This window comes from Kryptolebias marmoratus, linkage group LG23 (assembly GCF_001649575.2).
Source record: "Kryptolebias marmoratus isolate JLee-2015 linkage group LG23, ASM164957v2, whole genome shotgun sequence".
Classification (NCBI taxonomy): Eukaryota; Metazoa; Chordata; class Actinopteri; order Cyprinodontiformes; family Rivulidae; genus Kryptolebias; species Kryptolebias marmoratus.
The window spans coordinates 902,911-923,352 of NC_051452.1; the positions used below are offsets into that span (position 1 = coordinate 902,911).

The following is a 20,442-nucleotide window of genomic DNA, read 5'->3' on the forward strand; positions in this document are numbered from 1 at the left end:
TCCGATTCGGAAACCAACTTCAGCTTCATGGAATTGAAGGAGAATATTTTCAGCGAGTTCCCTCGGTTGTGTTTCACCGTAAGTGGCGCTCTTCTTCTTCTGGTCTTTATTTTAGCAGTAAGGTAGCAAAGCTGAGCTCTTCTTCGGAGACATTGAGTTTGGCTGCAGCTGCACACAGTTGCAGCGCCTCCTACAGGAAACTGGTGGAGCTACGCAGAGAACCACGCCGTTCAAAAGCCTTGTTTGGATTCATGTTTTTATAAAATACACAGCAGAGAAAAACTGAGGTCCGGACCTCGGGGTCCTCAGTGGGAGCTACGGCCCTGATTGTGATATGAAATTGCACCATATTCCCCACGCCTAGCTTGAGCTAAATGTCTACTTTAAAAGAGCTGGAGAGTTCAGTAAACTTATACAACTATTACTGGAAAATGCATTTTGAGAACTTATTCAGTGGTTTATCATGTTTCTTTTATGGTTTTGATCCCTGGATATCAGTTTGGATTTATAAAAGTAGTTGAAAGTATGAAATTTTCAAGACTGGAGTTGTTTTAAAGTGGTAGCATTATTTTAGCTAGCTGTTAGCTCGTCAGTGTTGCCAGATATACGCTAATTATTATATTTACGCGCTTAATAAAAAATAGTTTTTAAAAAGCCCGAACATATGATAGTTTTGGCATTTCTGTGTGCTGAAGAAAGAAAAAAAAAAAAACAGCTAATTTTTAGCAACGAGAACACAAAAGTCTGATCCCGCGAGCCAAAAGCTGCAAATCTGCATCCTTCTTTCCCTCCAGAACGCGTGTTCCCCAATCACAACGCACCCCCCCCCAAAAAACAAACACCAACACCACCTCCAAGTGAGTGAAAGAGCACACCTGTACTCCAACCATTCAATAGTTTGTGTTCGTTTTGAAGTGACCGTACGACATTTCGTCATTTCTTATCTGGCAACCATGAACTTGCCAGAATTAAGCTCTATTTCCCCAAACTGAGAGCGCTAAAGAGCTATCTACAACAGGTAAGATACTGATTGTTCATAACATCATAACCCCTCTTTAAAACAACTGAACTATCACTGCTAAATAACTTGTAGAATCCGTGTACGGTTCGTTCTTTGGGGTTTTTTTTTCGTTTCAAAATAAAATTGCAAAAACCAAAACAAGCGTTATTTATTTTTTTTTTTCGTTTTTAAAAGGAAATTAGAAAAAACGGCGATTGCAAAAACAAAAAAGGGGTACGTTTTGGGGTTTTTAAACCAAAGACGAGCTTTTATTTTGTTGTTAATTCAACGGGACCTTATGGCGGAACCGGAAATGAAGACCTGAACTCCCGGCAGTCACCAGCAGGTGGCGGTAATGTACGCCTTCAGTTTCTTTAAAATCCACAAGAAGAAGAACTTTTTCAGAATCTACCAGTTTAAAAATGGATCCGTTTGTCTTATTTAGAGGGAATCAACGCATTTCACTGAGAGCTGATGATCTTACCGTCAACAAGATTTCTGTCATATTCCAAGGAAGTCATTAAATCAGGACATTACCGCCACCTGCTGGTGACTGCCGGGAGTTCAGGTCCTCATTTCAGGTTCCGCCGTAAGGTCCCGTTGAATTAACAACAAAATAAAAGCTCGTCTTTGGTTTAAAAACCCAAAACGTACCCCTTTTTTGTTTTTGCAATTGCCGTTTTTCTAATTTTGTTTTAAAAACGAAAAAAAAAAAACCCCAACACACGCTTGCTTTGTTTTTGCAATTTTATTTTGAAACGAAAAAACCAAAGGACGAACCGTACACGGATTATGTAGCGAGCTGTGATGTAGAATTATGCATTTTAGGTTGGATTTGGCCAGTAAACACGTTGTTTAACCCAACAGACGTGAAATAAATCGTTTCTTTACTGGGAATCTGAATGTTTGCAGGTTTATGGGGGTTCGAAATGTTTGTTGCCATCTTTACCTTCTTCTCAGTAAATTCATTATTTTTACTACTAATATTTATATTTTAGTTGGTTTTATTGGTGGAAATTAACTTTTTTATTTTCCTGAACACTTGGTCGTACCTGCGGGGAGGCTCTCTCCTCCTCAGATGCCTCTTCGTTCTCCACCTCACTCTCCTCCTCCTCGTCATCGTCATCTTCATCCTCTGCGCTGACGTTTCCCTCCTCCGCATCCTCCGCCAGCGCCGACTCGTCATTTGCCTCGTCACCCCCCGGTTCGTTTTTCTCCTTGCCCGCTGTCGCCTCCTTCATTGTTTCTTTGTCGCTCTCCTCCTCTTCCTCCTCTTCTTCCCCCGTCTCGTCTTCCCCTGTCTCCCCTTCATCATCTGTGCAGTTGCTTGTTTCTTCTTCTCTGCTGCTCTCCTCTTCATCTTTATTGGACTGACAAGTGCATCTGCCTTCCTCCTCCTCCTCTTCCTCTCCATTTTCAGACGTCTCGTCTTGCTCACTCGTTTCTCCTTCGTCCTGCTCCTCATCTTCCACGCTGTCTTCCACGCTCCCCCCTCTCTGTTCAACCTCCTCGTTTTCCTCTGGAATCGTCTCCTCTAAAACAACATCGGCTTTGATGTCCTCCTTGGTTTCTTCGTCCTCCTCTTCTTCCTCAACCATTTCCAAAGTCTTTCCTTCCTCGTCGGCAGGTGACCTTTCGCCATCCTCCTCTGCAGCTCGGGGAGCCGCCACAGTTTCGGGCGCCGGGCTTTTTTTGAGTTGCAGGATCTTGCGCAGGTCGAACTCCATCATGACGGGGCATTCGGCCGCCGGCGGGTTCTTTCTGAGAGGCCGGGACGCCATTTTCTTGCGGACACAAGCGTCACAGGGGCAGTACTCGTCGTCGCTTCGCTGATCGCTTCCCGTCATCTCGTCGTCACTCACAGAGTCCGCGGTTTTAACAGACTGGTTCTTTATCACCTGGAACAGAAATCAGTCGCTGTGAGTTTCACGCCTTCTCAAACGCCAGTTAGGAGCAAACAGGATCCATACCTTCATTATACGACGCCTCTTCTCCGTCATGGTGGAGTCCCTGGAGATGCTTGCTAACTGCGGCGGCCGAGGCGACTTGCCCGCTTTCCCGGCTCGACCTTGAATCTTCCTCATCTCGCGCTGGATGCTGCTCTGGATGCGCTGGCTCACCTCGTCCCTCAGCTCAGAGATCATGGTGTCCAGGAGGAGGCTGTCGTCCAGGTCCCAGCGAACCTTGAACTCTGTCATGGCCTGAATGTAGTGGCTCATGAACTGTTTCTCCAGCTTCTTCAGGAGGTGAAGGACCCAGACCGGATCAGGGTCCTGGGAAGGTCTTTTGGACAAGGGTGCTCGCGGGGTGCCTGCGTGAGAGCCTTCCTGTGTCTGCCTTTCGTGATCTGTAGGGAATTTGAAGCTGTCATTGGCAGAGTTCTTCTCTGATGATGAAGTGTTCTCCATGGTCTTTGGACTTTCTAGACTTTGAGGAACCGTACTTTGGTCTTCACTCTTCTCCGATGTGTCTGCTTTAAATGTCTCCTCATGTTCCATTTCAGTGTCCTTATCTCTAGCCTTTCCATTTCCATCCTCGTTTTTAATCACTTTTTCTACTGCCCCTTCCTCTTTAGCACGCGTTTCATCTTCTCCTTGGTTTCCATTCCCTTTCCCCGATCCATCTGACCCACTGCTCATACCCACCCCAGATGAGGAACTTGGTGGTGTCACCTGCTTTGAGGCTCTGTTGTCCTTGGTCTCACTGGCCTCAATGTCCCTTGGTTCAGTGAGCCACAGTGACTGAAGGATGGTCATAATCTCGTCATATTTCTGCTTACGCTCCTTTTGTTGATGACTGTCGCAGCCCACTACGGGTTCAATAAGTTGCAGCTGGGCCAAACTGTCCAAAAGGCCCCTGGCTGATGTGCTCAATCTACGGCCATAAACTGGGGATACCTAGACAAGACAGCAGACGATATATACAATAATTATTCTCATATTCAATAAAATGATAGTGGTTTACAGTATAAAGTTAGGAGACTTTCAATTAAAGAGATATTTATACCCCCTAAAGGCTTATTTTAAACTTTTGACTTAGCGAATCAACGATCCCTTAGTGCAGGGGTGTCCAATCCTGGTCCTCGAGGGCCAGTATCCTGCATGTTTTCTTTGTTTCTCTGCTCCAACACACCTGATTCAGAGGTTAAATCACCTCTTCTTGTTCTGCAGAAGCCTGTTAATCACCCATTGATTCAAATCAGTTGTGTTGGAGCAGAGAAACAAGGAAAACCTGCAGGATGGAGGCCCTCGAGGACCAGGATTGGACACCCCTGCCTTTGTGCTTCAGAGTTGTCTGAAACAATTTAACAGATCTAAGTGAGCAACATTAATGGCTTTGGTTTACTGAACACTTTTATGACAGACAAATATTGTGATTCTCACTCATCTGCCACCTGCATGCCTGGCCAATATCTCACACAAGTATCAATGGAACCTGAGGAAAGGCCCATAAAGGTACAACTTAGCAAGCTTCTCAGTTCAGATTTCCGAATGATTTCAGTCCCTCCAGGATTTCGCAGGGCATTTTCCTAAAAGTTGCGATTTTTTTTTTTACTAAAATCAATTACAAAACCCATAACTTTTTAATATCTAAACCAAAAATCCTTCCTAGTTTTGTAAGATAATTCCCAACAAACATTGACATTCTCAAAAGCTGCTTTATTTGAGAACTTTGATAGCTTCTAAACTGACATTCATGAGCATTTCTGGATTGTCCCTGGTCTGCAGCTCTCCTCACATGTTTTGCAGACACAAAGTGTTTGTCGATGCGTTTATGTTCCATGATTACACTGCAGGACGTGCAAAACAGCTGCAGCTGGGGAGGAAACTGGTTTGCGACCGCAGTGAAGTTAGCTTGAAGTTGGATGTTGGATATTCGCGCTCCGCGGAGTTAGCGGCGTCTAGCTCACGGCTGACCCGAAACAGGAACGCTAATGTCGGCCAGCCGTTCTCTGCCCGCCCCTTCTTTCACGAGCGGCGGTTCACTTAGGGACGGCTGGCCGACATTAGCGTTCCTGTTTCGGGTCAGCCGTGAGCTAGACGCCGCTAACTCCGCGGAGCACGAATATCCAACATCCAACTTCAAACTAACGTCACTGCGGCATTTTGCTGAAATCTTTGTGGGCAAATGTGAAGCATTTACGCACATTTTGGTTTTGGTCGCTACTCCTGCACGCTCCCGGCATTCTGATGTTAACAGGAAGTGACGTCACGTGTCTTCTTCCTGAGTTATTTGGGGTTATTTTGTATTCCACGCTACACAAACCTACAAAGAAGACACTAGACCACAGAAACGGTGGCGAATCACTTTAGAAACAATAAATATTGGGTTAAAGTTGTGGGAAAGTTGCGGCGTTTTTGACAAAGTTGCAAAAAGTTGCGATTTTGCAGGGTTTACTTGATTTTGTGTTAATAGTTGCGATCGCAACATCGAGAAATCCTGGAGGGTCTTAGATTTGGTCAAAATGCTACCAATAAATTGCTTTATAGGCTCTGTAATTCTTAATCAAATAATATTTTAAAAAATCCCAACGCTTGAAACACAATTATATTTGTATTTCTCTGTGGTAGAACCTCATGTACTTACCTCGGGCATGCTCCGGCATCGTCCAAGAGAAGAGCTCAAGAGAACTTTCATCACCGCTGCAGAACTTTGCCAGTTCTTGGAGGAAGGAGAAGTCTCCACTGACTCTCCTAATGTTGGACCTTCAGCATCACAGTCAGCTTTGTGCTCTTTGTCTTCCTCTTGTGTCTTAACGTTCTTATCGTTGTCCTCTTGCTCCTCGTCAGGGCTCACCTCCGTCGTTCCTGTCTCCTCCCCGGGCGTTTCCACCGTCTGCTCTGGCCTCCAATCTTCTTCTTCTTCCTCATTTAACTCATTGTCAAGAGTGAGCATGCTGCCGTTTGCAGGGATACTCCGCAGCCAGTCGCTAACAAACTCACTGGGGGACTTGTTGGGTAAACATTCAGGTGTAAGTCCCACCACATCCTCCTGATCCGTCAGTTTCCTGCTTTTCTGAGAGCTCTTACTTTTCCCACTCCGAGGCTTGTCACTGGTTTTACTTGATTTTGAATGTTGGCTGTGGCGGCACGTCCCAGGTGTAGTTTCCTTGAGCAGATCACCAGCAGACAGGGAGCTTTCACTGCCTACTTCAGTTTTACTGCTTGGTCTGGGGTTGTCTAAGGGACAAGGACTTGAGGACTTGATGGAAGTTTCTTTCCTGGAGTCAGGCACTCTGATACTACCACCCTCGCTTCCTGTCTGGGACTTGGTCTTGTGACCTGATTTGACTGAATCATGAGTTACTTTACGCTGCTTTGAAGCCTTTCCCGACCCTGACCGAGCTGAAGCCGTCGACTCCGGCCTGAGGGACAAGGGACTTTGGGACCAGATACTCCGTGTCTTTATTTGTGTGATTTCTTCTTCCTCATTAGTTTCGCTAGTTGGTCTACTAGCATCCTGGTTTTCGGTGTCAGTATTTGCCAAAATTCCAGCAGTTTCTTTTGTGACTTTTTTAACACCGGCTCCGGAAGGGGATTTTTTCCGGACGCTTGCATTTCCTGAGATGGCAGATGAGGTCCTCTTGCTCAGGATATCCATTCTGCTAGCATCTGTTGTTGACGTAGATTTCACACTTTCTGTTTCCTCTACGTTTGGATTTTTGGTAGGACTAGCACTGAGACTTTTTTCCTCAGAGTTGCCATCAAGAGTTTGAGCTGCCGCTTTGACGCTGCAGTTACCACAGGATTTACGAGACCTGCTGCGTTCGACTGTACTTGCACTTGCCGCTTTTTCTGTGGTTTCCTCTTCATTCCCATCTTCGCCTTCTTTGGGTGTTTTGATAGTAGGGATATCAACTGCTAGAGGATGAGCTGGGCTCTTGGAGACACCAGGAGTTGCTGTCTTCACTCTGCCTGTAATCTTACACTCTGTGTGGCTGTGAAAAGAAACACCAGATTTGCCACTGTCTGAATCAGCTGTTTCATGGTCTTCTGGTAGCCCAAGAGAGATTGATCCCGATGAGTTACGACTCAGAGGTATCTCCGTGCCTCCTGATTCTTTCCTTTGTCTTTTTGATGAAGGTGACAAGATGCTGGAGGCCTTATCGTAAGTTTCGTCTTCCTTGTCCTCTCCTTTTTCTTTATTTTCATTTTCGATTGCTGATCCTGCTTCACAGCAACATCTGGATCTGTCAGATTCGCTTGAGTTTTGGGAGTGAACTCTTAGTTCTCCACCATCGGGATTTGGTAACAACTGCTGAGACGGAGAATGTTTAGGGGAGGCAGCTTTGGGTGAATGGGTTCGGGATGAAGGTCTTCTTCTGGGTGAGAGTGTTTGGCCGTGAGAGCCTTCAGCAGATGTACATCGTGGTGCGCTATTGTCCACATTTTCCCCTGCTTCCACTGTTTCAATAACAGCAATATTGGCCATTTTGTTATGATTCGAATTGCGTAATAAATCAGATGCAACACTGGATTTTTCTGAAGCAACGCTCAGCTCTTGTTCTTTTGTGCCATTTTCCTCCTCATCAGGATCGTCTGGTGTTTTAATGATGGCAACATTTGGACTCGAGCGACTCCTGCTTGAGTTTGACTTGTGCGAAGCACCAGACTTTGCTGAAGTTTTTGACTTCACAGACATGGCACTTTCCAGGTCTGTTCTGTTTCCCATCTCGTCCCCATTTGTCTCAGTCGTCTTAACATCAGCGTCATGCGGATGTAGAGATTTCTTTGTGCGGTTCGACCCGTGGGACTTGGAGGACTTGGCAGAAGTGTGCGATCTCCCTGATGTGGCGCTTGGGGATCTGTCCGCTTCTGTGTTTGTATGAGGAGACTTTGCAGATTTACCAGACCTTGGACTGGCTGCCCTTTTGTCATTTTTTAAATTAATCGAGGCTATGCTTTCTGGCCTTGATTGTGATTCATTTTCTGTACTTTTGCTTTGACTTTCTTCAGCATTGTCTGCCATTTTTAAGCTTGGAGAAACACTTGACCTGACTGTTCTTTCTGCAGTGTTTTCTTCCTCCCCGTTCTGTCTTGAATCGATGACAACAGCTTCAGTTGTGCGTTTGGACAGGTTGGACTGAGCTGACATCGTAGTGGAGCTTCTCTCCTTGTCTTTTTCAGCTGTAGCACCAGAGCTACCATTGCAATTAGACTTCTTTGACCTGTGGCTTGTAGCTGAAGTGGTACTTGGAGCCCTCCTGTCATCTTTTCCTTTTGAGTTTGGATTGGAAGTTGTAGACGTGGGACTAGGTGCTCTCCCTTCCAAGTCGTTCGGTACAGCAGCGATGGGCCCGTTGTTGGTGGGGCTGGCCTTTTGTGACTGTGCTGGCACAGCCAAAGCGTCTGAAGCCACATCATCACAGCAACTGTTGCCATTCTCCTTGTTGGAGAGAAGTAAAGTGGGGTGTGGAGAGTTGATCGCATGTTTCCAACCTCCACAATTTGGGCACACATCGGGTGTCCTTGACTTCTGAGAGCTTGCCAAGCATCCTGTGTGAGAGGATAAGCCACTAGCAGCCCTGTTTATGTCTTCAACCGCAGTGTCAATTGCCCCTTCTTCCTCTAATCTGTGTTGACTGATATTAGACCTGGAGGTGGGCACTCGATCAGGCTCATCTGCTTCAGCTGCTGAGTGTGGGGTTGCTGATCCACACCGGCATGAAGACGCTGCAGACAATGTCCTGCTTTCTGTCTTGTCATTTTCCTTGTGGCCCTCGTGTTTGACAGAGTGGACGGAATTTGCTGGGATGTTGCTTGTTGGCTCTTCATCCACGTGAGCCGCGGGGGTTGGCGATGGGGACGGTTCGTTTCTGTTGGAGCACTGAGAAGCGCTGGGTGGGAGATCGTCTTCGTCATCGTCTTCATCCTCTTTCAGTGACTGAAGAACATGGGAGGAGCTGCTGACTGCAGACAAGGGGCGGTTTTCGTCTTGCCCCATCATTAGCTCGCCCTCAACGGCCTTTCTGCTCGGTGGCAGAAGGTCAGTATCCATGGCGACCACTTCGGTCCTACTGCAGCATTGGCGAATTTTGCAGACCTCGACCTGAGTGTCCCCATCTTGGTCCACTTCTACTCTGTGCTCCACCTGCTCCGTCACAGACATCTCTTTCTGGACGAACTGGCTCTGTTCTGAACCCGAGCCACCCGGAGACCCGGAAAGCCGCGCTTGACACCGAACCACCCTTCTTGAATTGCACGACGAAGACGAGCTTGAGGAGCGTGTATGTCTCATCGTAGCATGGTTGGATGCATGTGCGGGTGGAACAGGATGGTGCTTGTTTGTTGTGTTTTCCCACATGTCAAACTGATTATATTGTCTCTGCTGGCAACAGGGACAGTAGTTCCCTGCCAGTGCACATTTCAAAGGTTGGCTGGAGTAATCCACACCCTCATATGAGGTGGAATCAGGATCTGAACAGCTTTCTGACGGACTCTGCTGCAGGTAATGCGGCTGGGTTTGGCTCAGGGCACAACAATCATTGATCAGGGAGGGGGATTTCTTAATTTGTGTGGACCACTGTACGGCCTCGTCATTTTGAAGGCGAAAACGCACCCTCATCTCTACCGAAACGCTCCCGTCTTTATTGACTAGAACACGCTTTTCGATGTCATCATTCATAATGGACGGCCTCGCCGGAAAGCCGACACCAAAGGACTTTTCCGAAGACACAGAGAAGCGAGTGGAGCGATTCGAGGAATCAGAGCGAGGATGGATGATGCTCTTCTTGGTCTCCAAACCAAAATTATCTGAAAAGAATAAGAGAATTTGTGAGATAACGTTTTCTATCAAAATCTGCTAATTCGTACAGCTGTCGGTGAACTTTATAAACAGACTTTGTGTAAATGTTCCCTTTAACATTTTAACCAAACAACTTACTATTTTTCTTGCTTTCAAGGCCTTCGTCGTACTCACTGGATCTGGACTGAGCTCCATGAGGAGGAGAACTCACTCCTTGGGCAGCAGGAGATCGGGCCCCGTTACCAGGAACCCGAGGCCCAAGACCAGGAGACTTGCTACCCAGACCAGGTAGTTTTTCTTCCGAGGTCTTCCTGATGAAGTTGATGAGCATGGGGCTGAAGGTTTCCCGGCCGACGCACACCACCACAGCAGGACAAGTCATCAGGCTCTGCACGCTGTCGATCTAAAAGCAAATTCACGCAGCATAAGATTCTTCACAAAATTCTCTGTTTGCTGCACAATCAAATAAAAAAAGAGGTATACCTTGCGTCCCTCTGCAGTGTAGAGCTTGCGGACATGAAACTGCATCACCTCTGACACCTCGTCGAGAAAAGCTTTCAGGCTTCTCGTTGATCTCCTGCTCAGCACGACGCTCCTCCTGACGCCCGGCTCGCTGTTCTTCACCAGCAGGATCCGTCGCTGCCTGTAAGGCAAATGCGAATGGCCCGGGGGTGTCACAGAGGAGCTTTCAGGCCGCTGGGGCCTCCGGCTGTGATGGTACCAGGTGCCTTGGCGTTTGCCGGCCAGCTCCATGTTAATGGGCTTAGCTTGACGCCGGTCAGAGCAGAGGTAGCAGCCACCGTCTTGGAGCTGCTCCAGGTGTTTGATGCTGTGTGTGCCTCGGGGGGTGGTCACGGTCCGCACTCCGAACGGCAGGGGCACCTGTACAAAGATGTTCATATGAATATATACACAATGTATGCATGCTTATGCTTGCTGCAGATCAAAACAAGAGGCAAAAGAGATGTTTTCCATAAAAACGGCAGCTTATTCTCCTTCTAAAATCGAGTAAAAGTGCAGCTCACATGCATCTGAAGTTCAAAACAGATCCCTGAATCAGACCCGTCCCACTAACCTTTTGAGAAAGGTCGTCCAGCAGGGCGTCGAAGCATTTAAAGCTGCGCTTGTGGATGGCCATCCGGACGCCCCCAAACTGGCTGTCGCCGCTTCTGTAGAAAGTGATCCGCTTGGCCGGGATGGCCGAGGTCACGTGGGAGTCGCGCGAGTTGGCGGGAGGGGCCGTGGCATGTTTAGACGGGGGCCGGGGGTCCCACAGCCCCGCCTGGACCGAATGCATGCTCTGATCTCACACGCACCTGCGGAGCGAAAGCAAAAACATGCAGGTTGTTTACAAGCAACCGTTAAATGAAAGGAGATCTGCAGCCCTCTGAAGTTCTACTTTCTTTGAGGTGTTAACCTCTGTTTATGTCTTCACACCTTCTAATCATTCTCACGCACTAATCAGGACATTTAAATGAGGATTCAGGACACCCATTAACAGGACGTTCTGACACGGCTGAATGGGTCAAACAGGGGGAACGCATTTTGTAATCCGTGGCAATCACTTGAACATGCAGGGAAATGCTTTATTATCTTAAAAATAATGAACTAAAAGTGCTCTGCTCTACATTCACCGTTAAATTACACCTCCACTGATAAAACACAAGCTCTTCCTTTCGGCAAATCTGAAACAGGAAAAAAATGTGGGAAATTGTCACATGACAAAGTGACAACGTCAAACGTAGCTGTCTATGTAATAATCAGACCCTCCAGGATTTTGCGATTTTAGCGCAAACCCCGCGAAATCGCAACTTTTTGCAACTTTAACCCAATATTTATCGTTTCTGAAGCAATTCGCCACCGTTTCTGCGGTCTAGTCTCTTCTTTGTAGGTTTGTGTGGCGTGGAATACAAAATAACCCCAAATGACTCAGGAAGAAGACACGTGACGTCACTTCCTGTTAACGTCAGAATGTCGAGCTCACGGCTGACCCGAAACAGGAACGCTAATGTCGGCCAGCCGTTCTCTGCCGGCCCATACTTTCACGCGCGGCGGTTCACTTAGGAGACGGCTGGCCGACATTAGCGTTCCTGTTTCGGGTCAGCCGCGAGCTAGACGCCGCTAACTCCGCGGAGCGCGAATATCCAACATCCAGCTTCAAGCTAACTTCACTGCTGCGTTTTGCTGAAATCTTTGTGGGCAAATGTGAAGCATTAGCGCACATTTTGGCTTCGGTCGCTGCTCCTGCACGCTCCCGGCATTCTGATGTTAACAGGAAGTGACGTCACGTGTCTTCTTCCTGAGTTATTTGGGGTTATTTTGTATTCAACCATAAATATTGGGTTAAAGTTGCAAGAAGTTGCGATTTTGCGGGGTTCGTTTGATTTTGCGTTAATAGTTGCGATCGCAACATCGCGAAATCCTGGAGGGTCTGGTTTGTGTCTGCAAAACATGTGAGGAGAGCTGCAGACCAGGGACAATCCAGAAATGCTCATGAATCTCAGTTTAGAAGCTCTCAAAGTTCTCAAATAAAGCACCTTTTGAGAATGTCAATGTTTGTTGGGAATTATCTTACAAAACTAGGAAGTATTTTTGGTTTATATATTAAAAGTTATGTTTTTATTGATTTTAGTAAAAAAAAAAATCAAAACTTCTATGAAAATGCCCCGCGAAATCCTGCAGGGATTGAATAATGTGAATGTTTAAAGACAGAGCTTTTCACAACCCGTTATTTTTAGTCGAGTGTCCTAGCACGTCTATGGAAATCCTATTTGCAAGAGACGCAAAAAACTGTCTGTCCTGCTTCTGAACGGCCGACGTAAACCAGCTTGCCTAATCCACAGCGTGCGTTTAAAAACTGTTTCCGATTAATTTTGCAGCCCCGGTTGCACAGAATTTAAAATGTGCTTGACCATAGTGAAGCTGACCGAGTTGAAAAGGTTTCGATACGTACAACAAAATATGGAAAACAATTTAACCCAGATGAAGCATAAAACTAAAATACAGAAGGTTACGAAAGTTCAAACAAACGAAGCCTGGAAATGAGCAGAAAGTAGCCCAGAGGAGAGAACCTCTTCCTACATTCAGTGTCATTTTTAGAAGTGTAAACACCGGATCATTAGCTGCATAACATTTAATTACCCATGTTAAAAGGTGAGCGTTATCAGCAGGATTAGCGGGATTTCTAGTCCCTTGCTCTTCGCTGCAGACTGGCCCAATGTGACACGATGACTCTTAATCCTTCTTTAGCTTTGTGATGATTTTCGCTTCAAGGGAACAGCTTAACCCCGTATTTAGCCGCAATTTCACATCGAAAAATGTCATTTAAAACACATTCTTGTGAGCTCTAAACTCGATACGCTCAGTTATTAACGCTTCGGTTTTCCCGCCTTAACGTCGGATGACAAAGTTGCTAAGCTAGTTAGCAAAAAGCGACTTTTTCCCTTTCAAATCGTGCGTGTTTTCACTCGAAACGCAAACATTTCAGCAAACCGTAAAACAAAAGGTACATTTCTGCTGGGAAAACTGGAAATCTGGATAAATGCGCGTAGAAAAAAAGCCAATTTTCTTTTTAATCTGCAAATCGTGGTAAGGTGGACCATTCCCAAGCAACCATAAGTGTAACAAGTGCAAAATAAGATAGATAGATAGATAGATAGATAGATAGATAGATAGATAGATAGATAGATAGATAGATAGATAGATAGATAGATAGATAGATAGATAGATAGATAGATAGATAGATAGATAGATAGATAGATAGATAGATAGATAGATAGATAGATAGATAGATTATTTGACCATTATCTATTCAGTGGAACCATCGTTTCCAATCAGCATTGCTAATTTTATGGATAAGATTGTGTGTAACTTCCCTCTAACCATGGATTTACCAAATTGGGACACTTTTGACGATGAAAATACAACATTTAATGTAATTCTCCACTGACTTACTACCGATGGACCATCGTCAAGCGGATAACATCGACGTTTACCACTAAGGCTCTGAAGTTTTGTCTGCAGCATCATTTTTAAAACACATAATCACAAACTTAAACCGTTCCATCTGCCTGCGAGCATTCTCCGCCCTAAAGGGACTACTCACATATCCAGGGAACATGGTCCGAAGCGATGTGGAAAAGGTTCGGAGGGGGAATGCGTGGATTTTGGTGCCGGTGGAGTCCGACCAGAGTCAGAATCTTTCTTTATGTTCAAGTGTGGTTGCTTATCTCTCCAGCCTGAGTCACACACCGAAACGTAACACAGAGGCTGGAGATCTGAGGCTCTCAAGGTAAAATGGCAGCCGGTAATCGGGTACAAGGGGGAGGGAGGGGGCGGTTGAACACAGGAGGGACGGAGCTAAGGATAGAAAGAAAAGCCTGATTAAGAATCTGTGTGTGTGTGTGTGTGGGAATGGAAGGAGGGGGGGAGCGGACTTGTTATTGATGAGGCCGAGCTGGGTTATAGGACGGCTGATGCTCAGAAGAAGAAGGTGCTCATTTGAAATTCTGACGGCAAACTTTGGAACAATGCGGAAGGAAAAACGTAATCACGAGCAAGCACATAAAGGCCAATCAGATTTTAAGATATTTGAGTCATATAGAGCAAAATTACAGCAAAAAGGAGGTGAGAGGCTTGAATGTAGCTTTTTATTTTAAGTAAAAAGCCAATATTAACTGTATTCATGCTGCGACTTCGCTTGTATAAAGGAATGGGAAAATTAAGTCATCTGCAAGTTCCACCTTCCACTGGGGCGGTGGTAGGGAGTTCGTCTTTCAATTGGAGTATCAAGGGTTTGATCCCGAGCACCTGCAGCGTGTTGAAGTGCGTTGGCCTCCAATAAGCTTATTGGTGTATACGTGAGAATATAAAAGTGCTGTAAAAGAAAGTATGGACTACTCTCTCAAGTTGGAAGTGAGGTGCTGCCTCAAGCGGAGGAGTTTCAGGATCTCAGGGTCTTGTTCACGAGTGAGGGGAGAACGGACCGTGAGATCGGTGCAGCTTCCTCAGTGTTGCGTACTCTGTACCGGTTCGTTGTGGGGAAGAGGGAACTGAGCTGTGAGGCGAAACTCTCTGTTTACTTGTTGGTCTTCATTCCTTACCCCCACCTATGGTCATGTGTCCCATGTCTGAAAGAACGAGAACGCGGATACAGCTGGGCTTTCCCTTAGAGACAGGGTGAGAAGTTTGGTTATTGGGGGGGGACTCGAAGCAGAGACTCTGCACCTCCACATCGAGAGGAGCCAGCTGAGGTGGTTCAGGCATCGAGTAAGGGTGCCCCCCTGATTGCCTCCCTAGAGAGGTGTTCTATGCATGTCCAACTGTGAGGAGACCCCAGGGAGAGACCATTGCCCCTTTTACACAGGCTCTAATTCAGAAGTCCGGCTCTACTCCGCTCTACTCGGCTCGGCTCGATAAAGAATGCATCGCGTTCACACCGGCCAGTTTGGTCGGTAGCAGAGGAACGCCTCCTCACGTTGCGGGGGGCGGGGCCGCGACACGGGGGGGGGTACGCTACCGAAACTTGGCGCAAGTTGTGTAAACAACGGAAGCGCTATGGACAACATTGGCCCTGTGTTGTTGCTGTTTTTTAAACTTATGGGGATTCTCCTGAGACTTCAGGAAGAGAGGCGCAGTGAAAGAAATGCTCTGGATGCCGCGATTGTTGCGCGGAGTAGGACGGCTGTTATCCGCTGGAGATTTCAGGCTTTACAGCGCCTTCAGCTGGGGGACAGACGGCAGAAACGTTGCAGGGTGAGCTAACGCTGTTGTTTATATTCCTACCTTCGCTCTTTATGCTCGTATCTGGCCACACCCACGACCAATGAGTGAAAAGGAGCTAAGCTTGCGCCGCCCACGAAGCAGGGACCAAAGAAGCAGGGCCGGCCTCGAAAAAATGCCGGTGGAAACGCGCGCAAAGCAAGCCGAGTAGAGTGGAGCCGGGACCTTTAGAGCCTGTGTAAAAGGGGCATCTGTCTCTCGGCTGGCCCGGGAACGCCTTGGAATCCTTCTGGAAGAGCTGGAAGAGGTGGCCGTGGAGAGAGATGTCTGCTCAAGCTGCTGCCTCCACGACCCGACTCCGGAACAATAGATAACGGTTGAATACATGGACAAGGCAGTGAACTGGTCCGCCATTAAAAGTATTTTCTGTTTTCAAAAGATCTCAAGCTGTTGTTTCATAACAAAAGCACATGGGGCAATGTACCGCCAACAAAAAGATCCAAGCTGATGGGTTTGCCCGACCAAGATTTGTCAACCTTTAATGTAAGAAATCTGCTCTTTGATGTAGCAGACAGATGTCCTTTTAATGCAAGGACTCACTGCCGATCTCCAGGAAGCCACTCCCCTTGCAGCCCGTCGTTGTTGGATGATGACAGGAACGCAGTGAGCGCATGGCATGGAAATCAGTTTGATTTGTGTTGTTGCAACACTACGACAATCACAGTTGATGGAAGAGAACATCTTATTTCAGGATGTCGGCCATCGTTCTGACAACCATCGAGTCCCGCGCCCGTCCAGCAGCGCCCACACACATGCCGGCCTCTGCCCAGGAGAGACTCGCGGTCACACCACGAAAAATTGTAACCCAGAAGCTAACGTTAGCTTCCAGCGTGACCGCATTCACCACGCCCATTTCAGAATTCTGGCCAATCACACAATCACTCTGTGTGTTCTTTCCATCCTTTGTGTTTATCCATCAAGGCTTGTCTTCGACATGGCGGCTAGGCCGTGTGGAAACAAATTGTGACATCATCACGGGGCGTTCTATACCTATCCCTATGCTCTCTTCTCTCTCTCTGTCTCTCTCTCTCACACACACACACACACACACACACACACACAGCTCTACAGTCACAAGAGGATTGTAGTCACAAGCAATCTGTCTGACCACAGGGTGCCTCTTGTCTTGAAATCTCTGAAAACAACAACCGCTCCCCCCCCCCGAACTGCGTCGCAGCAAACCGGTACTACCGCCGACCCAAAGGCAGGGTATCAGCCTCAACCTGGAGAATCAGTAAAAACAGGAAGTGCAACAAGCGGGAACAAAGCTCCTGCCGTTTATAAGGGCGGTGTCGACGTCCCGTACTTCCACGTTCTCGTTGGCGAAAGTCCTCCTAAAGTCTGCGCTTTGCGCTTATCTTGGCTTCGATTTTTTTTTTAGATGCAGCTAAACGAATGTCATTTTTCGGAATTCGTCAATTCCGTAGCCTCGAGGTCCTGGAATCATTCATTCGTAACTCTTCCTGCAAGCTGCGTATATGGAAATTAAATCTCTTTATACCTTTGCTACTTATACGCATAAACAACTACCAGCTTGGTTCCTTAAAAGGAACCAATCAGAAGGGGTTTTGTCTTAATTTCTTTTATTAAGAAGGAAGTCTTAAAATATGTGAAGGAATCTACCTTGAAATCGAAGTTTGTTGTTCCCTTTCCTGATAACCCGTATAATTTCCTTTTAAAGTGACCATTTTCTCTACCACAATGCCAGTAAATCCCGTCGTATAATGTTTTGACCAGTCCAGACCGGTAAAACTCAAGTTTTCAAACTGGCACCGCAAAACCGGGTCGTTGCCAGGTGACAAATGGACATATTTCAACGAACTGCGTCTCTTTTCGAAGGTTCTGGGACGGAGGATTTGAAAATGCTAAAAAACACACCAAGGGTCCACAAATCTTATTCCGCCTCTTTGAAAAGGACAGTTTTGATTTCCCGATATCCTCGAAACGGGGAGATCTGTCAGGATCGGGGTTTGGGGTTGAGGTATTTTTTTGAGTTTATTTTGTTTTTTCAATGTTGTTCCCTGTCATATTCATCTTGTCCTAAGTCAAGTTCGTCATTACTCACCTGTGTCCACTTCCCCAAATTACAATCAGCCTTTAAAACCTGGTCATCTTCCTTTTCTCGCTGGTTCGTTGTCACTTCCATGTGCTGTCTGGTTTTCCTCGTGTCTTTTTTTGTTTTTTAGTTGCAGCCTTTCGGCTTTTCTTTTTGTTAATACATTCGTTTTTCTTGAAGCTCTATCTCCGCCTGCATTTGGGTTCGAACCATGCAAACCGGTCCACCAGCCCTTAGACGAGATCCTCTCTGGTCGTGCAACTGTCGCCTAACTCGAGACGTCTGGTGACTCCTCATCTGTCTGTTTCTGCCTCGTCACTTCAACGAGAGCTGGAGGGACGGGCGGGTGGGCCTCGGAGACTTTGGGGGGGAGTCAGGGATGAGAGGCCAGGAGAGAGGCAGCTCGTCTCTGGAGACGCGTCGATGCAAGTCGAAGCGCTCCTCGAGGAACTCGCAAACCTTTTTCCGGCAACGACACTCGAGCTTGGACGAGGACCCCCGACCGATCAGAAACGGACACGATTAGGTGGTTCAGTCAGTAGGACAAGAGTGTGTGTGTGTGTGTGTGGAGGGGGGGGGGGATTATAAGATGTAATGGCCTAGTTTTACAGGCTGAACCTGCTGACTGCTTCCCGTCACTTATCCCATAATAATCAGGTGACTTACCTCGTCCCAACAACCGGATCGGACCGCATCAGTGTGCCGTAACGGTAAGAAACCCATCGCCGGTGTTTGCATCACCCAAACGTACGCGACACCTGACATGCCTTCTGGTACGGGAAGCAACAGGTGTGATAAAGAAATTGGTAAACCGGTTATTTTTACCTGTACGGATTCACGACGGCCGCGATGTCCAAAGATAAGAATCTGGGAAAAAAATTAAAATAAATAAAAAATTCAAACAGATTCCTGAAATAAATTAGTAAAACTTTGACATCAGGAGCCCAGAGCCGAGGCAGAGCACCGCGCTGATTCCCGGAGAGGAGCCCGTCTGAGAACCGTCAAGCTGTGCATGCTCAACCGGAAGAAAAGGGAATCAGACTTTCAAAATAAGACGCGACATTAATACCTCGCACAAAACAACGTGCAATATTTTGATTTTAATGCTAAAATTTAAATTTGTCTTCTTATTTTTTTTCTTGAATATAATATGTTAAGATAAAGTAGTAATAAAAGCCTATAACTTGGTCAGGTTTACAGATAAAAAGATGAAATTTGGTGTGGTAGTAGCTGAGACTGATCCCCAACACTCAGAGCGCTAACAGATCGCACAAGGTCTTTGTTTAAAAAGTTCCCCTAACGATTTGGAGTCAGTACCGTCTGTTAGCAGAATATCTCGCAACCCATCAGGTGGATTTAAATGAAACTTTCAGGAAACAATCACTGGATAGACGTCTACAAATGATTAGGTTTCGGAGTCGATCCAATTCAAGATGGCTGCCGCAGCCAAGTCATCTCGGAAAGCACAACGTTGGTTATAATTGAGTCATATTAGCAAATAAAGCCCTAAAATTTGGTGTGGTTGTAGCCCTGAGTAATTCACAATACATACTCCAAGTGCAACTCGTCACATAGGATCTTCACCTAAATTGTCAGCATTAACTGCTGTCAGTGATGAGTGTCTGTTAGCAAAATATCTCATGAACCATTAGACGGATTTTAATGAAACTTTCAGCAAATAATGATTGGATGTACATGTACAACTGATAAACATTTGGAGGTAATCCATTTCATGATGGCCACCACAGTCAAATGGAATTATCTAGTACATAAATGGCCATAATTCAGTTAATTTTATAGATATTTAGCTAAAATATAGAGGTGGTAGCAGCTGAGAGTCATTCACAACACACTCTGAGCTAACACCTTGTGATTTCACATGAGATTGCACATAAACGTGCGACCAAAATGGCTCCAACTTCGTAATTTCCCAACACAAGATGATCTTAGTCTAAACCTTTTTTTTATTGAGGCTATGTTTGAGGCTTGAGAGGAAGATGTCAAAAGATAATTCAAACCCCAACTTTTCAGATGCAAATGAGCACTTGCAGCTATTTTTGCTGAATTAAAAATAATCAAAAGGTGTTTTGTGGCAAATAATCTGCAAATTATATATTTTTTCTGTTGTTTTAGATAGCCTAACATTTAACAGAACCCGCAGCAAGGGTGTCTAAAATGATCTGGGATTCATATCAGGCTCCAAATCCTCACATTTTATGCTTTTATTTTGAAACAGCCGACCGGAAGTACAATCCAATTCGACCGTTGGTCCGCTTCAAATAAAGTAACGCGCTCTAAGCTGGACTCCGCTTTTTTTTGATGGAGAACGGAAAGAGGAAAGGAGCTTAATCCCCGGACTAATACTCCTTAATAACAGTGTAAAAAACGGGCGGTTTTAATGGTAGAATAACTGCTACAAGCTAGCTGTGTCAAGCTAACAAATTATTAGGTACAATGACTTATATTCATATAAGTCATTGATTAGGTAGCTGTTAGCTGCCTGAGTAAATTTACGCTCTCTAATAACTTGCCGGACGTGGGGAGGTACCAAGATGGCGACCTGAGCAGTCGCTTGTTGTGAGAGCTCCGTAAATTACCGCAAAATTCTCCTTATTAAAGTAGGTTACTCCACCCAAGAAGTTTCAATGGATGCTAACAAGTTAATGAAGCCTCCCAAACTGCAGCTGGGACCACCAAAGACGAAGACGAAAACGACATCACAGGTGAAAGATTCTGAACACGATTACGCGATGGAAGTTTCAATGCAAAATAAACGTGAACGTGATAGCTCAGCACCGTCTACTCCGGTGAAGGCGCAGACTGAAAAAAGACTGAGGCCAGTTGAGGAAGAAGCGGCTGC

At 46.1% G+C, this 20,442-nt stretch overlaps 1 protein-coding gene across 1 annotated transcript in view; it reads right to left on the reverse strand.

Moving 5' to 3' along the window:
- Positions 1 to 13,939, reverse strand: part of rp1l1a (rp1 like 1a) — an 18,714-nt gene extending 4,775 nt beyond the window's left edge. Inside the window, exons 1-7 of the mRNA XM_017434081.3 lie at positions 13,851 to 13,939; positions 10,821 to 11,061; positions 10,229 to 10,627; positions 9,884 to 10,148; positions 5,588 to 9,753; positions 2,971 to 3,897; positions 2,053 to 2,898 (exon numbers count right to left, since the gene is read on the reverse strand). Of these exons, the coding sequence (XP_017289570.1) occupies positions 2,053 to 2,898; positions 2,971 to 3,897; positions 5,588 to 9,753; positions 9,884 to 10,148; positions 10,229 to 10,627; positions 10,821 to 11,042 (6,825 nt within the window). The 5' untranslated portion in view covers positions 11,043 to 11,061; positions 13,851 to 13,939. The remainder of the gene's footprint in view (positions 1 to 2,052; positions 2,899 to 2,970; positions 3,898 to 5,587; positions 9,754 to 9,883; positions 10,149 to 10,228; positions 10,628 to 10,820; positions 11,062 to 13,850) is intronic.
- Positions 13,940 to 20,442: the final 6,503 nt, after the last annotated feature.